Below are 8947 nucleotides of genomic sequence, written 5' to 3' on the forward strand. Positions count from 1 at the left end.
GGAAGAAAACCTTCCACGGGGGACAAACGAGGTCTTATTCCTTTAAAAAACTGATCTGGGGGCTAGATCCTCAGCTACTGTGAATCAGTTCCCCTGATATCAACACAGCTTTGTTGATTTATGCCAGCTGAAGATCTAGCCCTTTGTTGTTTAACATTAGTGGTTATTCTTGTAACCCCTCATCCCTGCACTCCAGTGCGTGTCTGTGTATGGAGAGGCTGTGTGTGATTCTTGTAAGAGTGTTTTGTTTTTCTGTTCTGCTTCGCTCAGCAGCCCTGTCTTGTTCCCTGAAAGAGCTCCGCATGCTGCTGGCCAAATGAGAGTTCTTCTCAGTACACATAAATGGCCAGATTGTCTCTAGCCCCACGTGTGTGTATGCAGGGATGGAGCAGGCACAAGAAGCCCTCCCCATCCCTTGTGTTCTGTCTTTCCTGCTCTGTGCAAGGGCTAAACACAGTCCCGGTCTCTGTGGCTGCAGGGGAAATGTACAGGGGACTGCTCCTCCTTTGCAGGAAGATCTAGGAGCCATAGTCCTAGGACTATTTCCCAGTGCCCATCCCCAGACTTATACAGCTTTGGGACATTTGTAACCGTTTTGGAGGGGGTTGTATATTTTTCTTTTTATTCTCTCTCCTGATTAAATAAAATACCTCAAATCTGTTATGGCGAGGTCAGTGCTAGGGCTGACAGGTTAGTTCAATTCAACCTTGGCTTGTCCACTGCCAACGAAAGGAAACTATTTAGTGGAAATAGCTTTGGTGAGTCTTCAAATGGATACACAGATACTTTGGGTGTGTCAGTGAGGGCAGAATGTAGCCTTTCATTTGGAAATTTGTTTTACAAATCTGTGGGTAAACCTATCTATCTTATGTACTTATATGGCCTCCATTGAAGTCAATGGAGCTAAACTGGTTTACATCAGCTGGGGAGCTGGTATTATTAATCATATGGACAAATCTTGTGTGAATAGTAGGTGGCTGCATTTTGATTTATAAATCAGGCTCTTAGTTACTGTGAACATGTTTGTTATATAATTGGCTTGCGTAAATAAAACTCAACCCCTGTAGTCTCCAGCCCCAGAGGATTATGGGATAATGAAAAACTAAACTAAACCAATCAACTGAAGACTTGGGGGGCGGGGGAAAATGTAGGTCTGGGTTGGGTTTAAAAATAGTTGAGTACTAGTTTATGAGAACACAAACAGACTATGCTCTCGCCAGTGTTTCCATTTTGCTAAAAAAGCAAACTCTGGAACTACTTTCGAAATGGAAAACATGGTATTGATGTTGAAACAACAATAAGCAGCTGTTGCCTTTCTCCTGCCCCTGCCTCTTACTCATAGAGAGTAACATCTTAGAAGGGCTGGCTGATAGCTGATAGAAGGTCAAGAAGGAAGGGGGACAAGGGTAATAACCCTTATGGAAAAGTCCTACAGGGGATGAGGGCTATATAAGAAGCAGACAGACAGATCTCATTGTAATCTATTACACCTTACACATTAACTCCTTTTCTTACATTGCATGCCAGCTGGGCTTTAATCCACATAGTTCAATAACTTACTCTTTCCAGCTCTGTGTACTATTAAAACTTTGATGGGTTATAGTTTAGCAGATAATATTGCGCCATAGATAGTGTGTTCTAATTGATTTTATCACCATGTGACAAATCTTGCACAAACAGGTTCAGGCAGTACATAATAAAGCAAGCAATTGGTCCCAAATGTAGCTGCCATCCCACAGTGTACAACAAGACTGGACTAATCATCAAATATTATGATGCCCTTGGAACAGTTTTTGGAAGACACAACATAGTTTTTTGTCCAAGTGGCTGAAGTTGCTGGCTGTGGCAGTGCACTAGATCAAGTCCCACAGGGAAATCATTCTGCTTCCTGACATTGGTGTCTTTCTCCAGCTAAAGAAGGCCCCAAACAAGCAAAAACAAGTACATAATCCTGACATTTTCCCCAATCTACCACTTTATTATCTGTCCTTTTTTTCTATTTGCAAAACATAGCAACGTTAATATACTATATGTAAGAGGTGAGACAATAGCTAACTTTTCACTCCTAACGGTACTGATTTGGCGGTGTCTCACTAATGTAGGATTTAGTATGCCATTGCCAATCATTGATCTATCAGGCCTACAACCTAGCTCACCTCACCTCCACCAGCACACTGAGATGGCCAGTGGAATGGCAGAGAGCAGGCTACTATCCAGGGGGTTAGTTCAGCATGTGCACTCTCCCTGCATGCTGAGGAACTCAGTGGAAATTGTGCCTCTCCCACCCAGAGCACACCTGTAACATAGGCTGGGCCTTGGGGGTGCAATCAGGCCCCAAGTTAGCAGGCTGGAGTTCCCATTTCACACTGAGTTACAAGTGGGATATGGATCTCCACATGTGATCAGCCCTTGTTCTTGACTCCATGCCAGATTCCTTCCCACCCTGGCACAAGGAGTACCAGGGGTACAGATATCCAGGGGACCACAGACAGAACATACATCATGTAGGTGGCAGGGAACTCCCCTCGGGATGCTTACTGCCCTCTCCTAAGGCACAACAAAAATAACCTATGCTCACTCCAGAGTAGGGTTACCATACGTCCTCTTTTTCCCGGACATGTCCGGCTTTTCGGCCGTCAAACCGCGTCCGGGGGGAATTGCCAAAAAGCCGAACATGTCCGGGAAAATGGCGGCTCTGCTCCTCCCCGAATCTTCGGCTCTGTTTAAGAGCTGGGCTGCCCGAGCGCTACCGTCTTCGGGCAGCCCCGTGACTCCGGACCCTACGCCGCCGGAGCCCGGGAGGGGAAGTGCCCGGCTGGGGGCACAGGGTCCGGAGGTATAGGGGCTGCCCAAAGCCCGAGCGCTACCGGCTTCACGGTTTGCCGGGCAGCCTCCAGACCCTGCGCCCCCTCCCGGGCGCTTCCCCTCCCGGGCTCCAGCTGCGCTGGGGAAGCGCCGGCTGGGGGCGCAGGGTCTGGGGGCTGCCCGGAAAACCCTGAAGCCGGTAGCACTGGGCCAGCCCTTTCCCCTGGCTGGGAGTGGAAGGGAGGAGGGGGCGGAGTTAGGGTGGGGGAGGGGCGGAGTTGGGGAGGGGCTAGGGGTGGGGAAATGGGCGGGGCCAGGGCCCGTGGAGGGTCCTCTTTTTTTTATTTATGAGATATGGTAACCCTACTCCAGAGCATGCACCAGTAGGCAAGCCAGAGGGTTTAGACTCTTGTGTGATGCTGGCCTTCACCCAGCAGCAGAATTCCATGACAGTCAGCAAGTCTTTGAATTCATTGGTTCCCTTCACATCATCTCTGCAGGGGTTTTTTCCATGTAGCTTTCTCCTCCGCTGTTATTATTAACACATGAGGAACCATCTCCTGCACCTCACATGTTCCTTGGCTCACCTCTCATATTGCTTCAGTTTCTACTTTTACTTTTTCACAAGACCATAGAGCCAGGAAGCACTCCCAGTATTAACATATGTGAATCTTATTATTGGAGTCCCTTTCCCGGTCTCAGCTCTGGGGCTATAATGATACTATGCCTCTCTATCATGCAATCGGCACTTTCTCCCTCCCCCCCCCCCCCCATCACTTGAGGTCAGTAGATGCAGTACTAGATGGTTTAAGGGAGTGGCACACTCTTCACTGATTTTTATTCTCTCCAAAAACTGCTGCAAGAGAAAGTTCTGCCTCTCTTCATGGACCAAAGCCTGCCGTCATTACTTAGACAAAATTCCCAGTGAATTTCTTGTCTGCGTAAGGACTGCAGAGATTGATCTATTCCAGGGGTCGGCAACCTACGGCACGCGAGCCGATTTTGCGTGGCACGCTGCTGCCCACTGAGAGGAGGAGGCCAAGGGGCCGGAAAACGCCACGCTGTGGGAAAAAATGGGGGAGGGGGAAGCTTGGCTGCCACAGGACCAAGCTTCTGCCTCCTGCCCCTGCAGGGGAGAGCGGTGGGGGGGGGGGGGTCCCGGCCCCCCACCCCACTCAGCCCCCCCCGCCCACCGCTCTCTCCTGCGGGGGCAGGAGGCAGAAGCTTGGTCCTGCGGCAGCCACGTTTCCCCCCCCCCCTATTTCTTCCCACAACGTGGTGCATTCCGGCCCCTCCCTGCCGTAGACGGCCCTTGCGAGGGGGAGGGGGAGCGGGAGCGGAGCCAAGCTGAGCGCAGCGTGCTCGCTGCTCCGTAGAGGAGGCAGAGAGAGGTAGGGACGGAGCCTGGGGGAAAGGGGTGGAACAGGGCAGATCCCTCCCAGCCCCCTGCCATGAGCTGCTCAGGGCACCCCCACGAGCCGAGCACCCCAGCCCTCTGCCCTGCACCCCCCACACACCCCCAAGCCCTCTGCCCTGCACCTCCACACACACCCCAGCCTTCTGCCCTGCACCTCCACACACACCCCAGCCCTCTGCCCTGAACCCCCCCACACCCAGCCTTGTGCCCTGCACCTCCACCTCCACACACACCCCAGTCCTCTGCCCTGATCCTCCCCACACACACACCCCAGCCCTCTGCCCTGCACCTCCACACACACCCCAGCCTTCTGCCCTGCACCTCCACACACACCCCAGCCCTCTGCCCTGAACCCCCCCACACCCAGCCTTGTGCCCTGCACCTCCACCTCCACACACACCCCAGCCCTCTGCCCTGATCCTCCCCACACACACACACCCCATCCTTCTGCCTTGACCTCCCCCCAACACCCAGCCTTCTGCCCTGCACCCCCACACCACCCCAGCCCTCTGCCCTGCACCTCCCCCCAACACCCAGCCTTCTGCCCTGCACCTCCACACACCCCCCAGCCCTCTGCCCTGACCTCGAGTCACCCCACTCAGCCCGCTGCAGGCCTAGGTGAACAGAACCCCAGGCTGGAAGTGGGCTGAGCAGGCTGGCGGCGTAAGATCAGCATTTTAATTTAATTTTAAAGGAAGCTTCTTAAACATTTTGAAAGCATTGTTTACTTTACATACAACAATAGTTTAGTTATATAATATAGACTTATAGAGAGAGACCTTCTAAAAACATTAACATGTATTACCGGCACGCGAAACCTTAAATTAAAGTGAATAAATGAAGACTCGGCACACCACTTCTGAAAGGTTGCCTATCCCTGATCTATTCTGTTCTATGCAACTACTATCCCCTTGGTATCTAAGCTCCTTCCAGTAGTGCATTAAATGAGGTAACTAACATCTGCCACAGATAGGACAGCAGTTAATTCTTTTGGTCCCGGACTTGAAAAATGGTAGAAAAACTGTCTTGTGACCCATCATATTCCAGAACCCCTTGCAGGTGCAAAGGAGTGTGTGATTTGATAGAACTGTGTAACCCACCCAAATCAGGAGAGTTTTGGAGGAAAACATCACTTTTATGTTTGCTGACCCTCTTCTCTCCCTCAGCTGGAGCCAGTTGGTCAAAAGCAGAGCTACAATAACTTCGCCCATGACAGATCCAAACTCAAGTGTCCAACCTCAGTAAGTAAACACCACACTATATCCTCACCCATGGGGCCCCTTTTGTTTTCCCTTTCCTTCTTGCCAGCAATGTTATTCAAGCATATTAAAGATTGCAATCTTTTGTGGGTTTGAAATGGCCCTAAAAAAATCTCTGGTTTTGTGACAAAAACAGGTTTTCAGGAAGGTCTGCTCATTGGGATTTAGTGGAAAAATGCATCATTGCCCCAATGAGAACCTCTCGTTTCAACCAGCTTTATTTTTTGCATTTGGTTATCTACAATAAATGGGCTCAGAAGCAATGCCAAAGCTGCAGTGATCTGAAATGTATAAAAAGGAACACTTGTGCGGGGGGAGCTTTCATAAGAAACAGAATGGAGAAATAGTCAATATTTATTGCTAAAGAAATAAGGACTGTCCCCCGTCTCAATAGGGGATGGGTGACATATAGACTGACTGCTGCTCAGAAGTGTTTTGTGGACAGTAAAATCCTCTCCCCTTCCTCTGTAGGAGAATCCATTTCTTTTCACATCCAGAAACAGTGGATTGCAAAATACAGCTCCAGTAGTGGGGGCAGGTGACCCATCGGTACCTTACTGGGCTGTGATTTTGGCAGCAATAGCTGGAGTCCTGGTGGGTTCTGTACTCATTGGAGTTTTGATGTCAAGAAGATACAAGAAACACCACCATGAGAGAGACAAAGCAACAGAAGTGAATTTAACAGCTCTATAAACCAGATGCATATGGAGAATTTACATCTGCCTCCACTGGAACTGGGGTGATGGGGAGAGCAGGAGAAAAGCAGCTTTTGATATCTAACTTTTTTAAAACTAATCAAACTTGCCCATTTAAAAATGGAGGCACAGGTATTGGCCAATGATTCTCCACCCAGTCACCATGATGACAGAGGACAGTACAATGTTTGCTTTACCTGGCAGTGTCTGCTGCACATTGGCCATGCATAGGAAGGAAACAAACATTTTCTTAATGTATGAAGTCTTCCTCCTTCGAGATGCACTAATTCTCTGTATGATTGAAATTGTTCGGGATGCCAGTTCCCTGCATGGAGTGAGAAAACTATTCATGTATGCTGTAACCTTATGAAGTGCATGCCTCCAACCTGTTTTGTGAGGGACACTGGGTTGAATATAATGGTTGGGCATCATTGTTATGGACTGTTAACCATTCCCCCCAATAGGGTAATAAATTCAAAAAGGAAATCAGCAACGTCTTTGGTTGGAGTCAAGGGAGAACCCTGTGTTAATACAATAAGAGTCGGTGTTAAGAAAAAAGAAGCTTTATCAATCATTTCAACCTGGCTAAAAGTCTAAATAGAACTGACTAAACCTTTCTCAAAGGGCCTGTTTCAGCATGCGTAAACCCCAACACGGAATCTTTGCAGTCTGTTCTTTATTGAAGTTGTCCAGAAATTCAGATCAGGAACATGGACGGGATCTTCGCTGGACATTACAGAGATCACCTGTTTCATTGTCTTGTACTTTTCTGACATAAGGGAGATGACTCAGACAGACTGTCTGGGACCTTGTTTTCTGACCTCCCTGTAATTTCCTGTGTTATCCATTTTAATTAAGAAATTCTAATTTTATTGAAGCCAAACAGCACTTTAATTTGCTGTGTTTTTGCCAGATGTGTATTGTTTCCATTCTAGGACTCATGAATACTGGGGATGCGGTGTAACGGGAATGGTTCCCAGCACAAAAGCTGTGCAGCCTTGGACACTCAATCTGTTCATCATTCACCCAAAGGATACTTTTCCAAACACACATAGATGCCCTGATTTCCCCATCTCATCTCTGTGATCTTTGCAGGGATGTAGATAGGACATGAAACACGCTGGGATAATCAGGTTTCCAGAATCACAGCTCCACTAACCCCTTCTTTTAGTCTGCTCTCAAAGCTCATTATTGTGAATAAAATTTGTGTGTTTGAGAGTCTCCTTGCTAGGAATTTCCTCTTCTTTGACAATCATTTATGCAGCTTCAAAGCATAAAGCATCAATGCATTGGAGACATAGAATAGAAGTGGTTGCTATATATGATCAAATGGTTCAATGGAGTAACACTAGGGATAAATTTGGCCCAGAGTCCAAAGTAGGTGGTCATTTAATTTGGGCAAAACACAAAGGAAGGGAGAAGATTTAAAATAGCTGCATTTATAAGGGTGTTGGTTGGCACCAGGAATTGGTAGTGAATGTGGCCCTCTCACTTCCAGATTGCTGGATCCGTGTAGATAGTGACTAAAAGTTACCACCTTCTAATGGCTGATACACGGCCTATGAAATGGATAAAAGGTTGTGAGAAGCACATTGTTGTAGACTGGGAAATCTGAGAGGGTTTTGTGCGACTTTTGGGGAAAAGTTTGGCCAGAGGCCTGAAGTGAAACAGGACTCCTCTGGAGATAGGGGGCTTGGGAATTACAGCATTCAGACATGGATGATACGTAGATTTTCACAGCTGTGTAACCAGGATTTAAAAGCCTTTGTAGGATAGCACATTTTCAGCAGTTGCTCATTTTCAGCCTTTCCTGTGTTGAGTCTGTTCCTGCCTATGCTCATGGAAGCCATAGAGAGTTTTGGGTTTTAGCAGAAGCTGAGCCTGGATGAAACCCTTTCCAGAAGGTGATTTGTAGGTTACCTAAGAGTAGTAGTGACTTATTGGGACAAGGTTGTAAAGGTACAAGCACCGTCCCACATTAAAAACCACTCCTGTCGCAAGTATGAATTTTGATGATCCAGGGAACTGAGAGGAGCTTCAAAGGGCTGCAAAAGATGAGGCTGGAATGTGGCAGCCCTGCACGTGAAAGGAAGGTACACAGCAATGTCAGCAACTAAGCCTTCACCACCGCTTAATTTTCATGGGTACCAGATGTCATGCCATCTTTCGTCAGTGTAATGCATATCTTGATTCACTAGGCATCTGACACACTTTGAAAAATAAAATATACTGACAATCTTAAAATGCTTGGGGGGCAGTGCGGAGTGGGAGGGGGAAGAGGAAGAGATTATTAACCTTAACCTCTTTAGAAGACAGGGTTCAGAGGGGTAGCCATGTTAGTCTGTATCAGCAAAAACAATGAGGAGTCCTTGTGGCACCTTAGAGATTAACAAATGTATTTGGGACCAAGCAAAAACTTCTCCATTTCCCAATGGCAGTCAGAGGAACTATTTCCCAAGGAAAGAGGTGAAAAGTCCATAAGAACATAGGAACGGCCATACTTGGTCAGACCAAAGGTCCATTCTGAAAGCAGCCAATGCCAGGTGCCCCAGAGGAAATGAACAGGTAATCATCAAGTGATCCATCCCCTGTTGCCCATTCCCAGCTTTTGGCAATCAGAGGCTAGGGACACCCCATCCCTGCCTATCCTGGCTAATAGCCATTGATGGACCTATCCTCTATGAACTTACCTAGTTCTTTTTTGAATCCTGTTATAGTCTTGGCCTTCACACCATCCTCTAGCAAGGAATTCCATGACTTGGGTGATTTTA

The 8947-nt window shown here is 47.8% G+C and overlaps 1 protein-coding gene across 6 annotated transcripts in view; it reads left to right on the forward strand.

Annotated features, from left to right (window-relative positions):
- Positions 1 to 7397, forward strand: part of PLB1 (phospholipase B1) — an 83346-nt gene extending 75949 nt beyond the window's left edge. For all 6 annotated transcript variants that reach the window (XM_065589302.1, XM_065589300.1, XM_065589299.1 and 3 more), the window contains 2 exons: positions 5389 to 5463; positions 5953 to 7397. In XM_065589302.1, the coding sequence (XP_065445374.1) occupies positions 5389 to 5463; positions 5953 to 6174 (297 nt within the window). In that variant the 3' untranslated portion in view covers positions 6175 to 7397. The remainder of the gene's footprint in view (positions 1 to 5388; positions 5464 to 5952) is intronic.
- The last annotated feature ends 1550 nt before the right edge of the window (positions 7398 to 8947 follow it).

Source organism: Chrysemys picta, chromosome 3, assembly GCF_011386835.1.
Source record: "Chrysemys picta bellii isolate R12L10 chromosome 3, ASM1138683v2, whole genome shotgun sequence".
Taxonomy (NCBI): domain Eukaryota; kingdom Metazoa; phylum Chordata; order Testudines; family Emydidae; genus Chrysemys; species Chrysemys picta.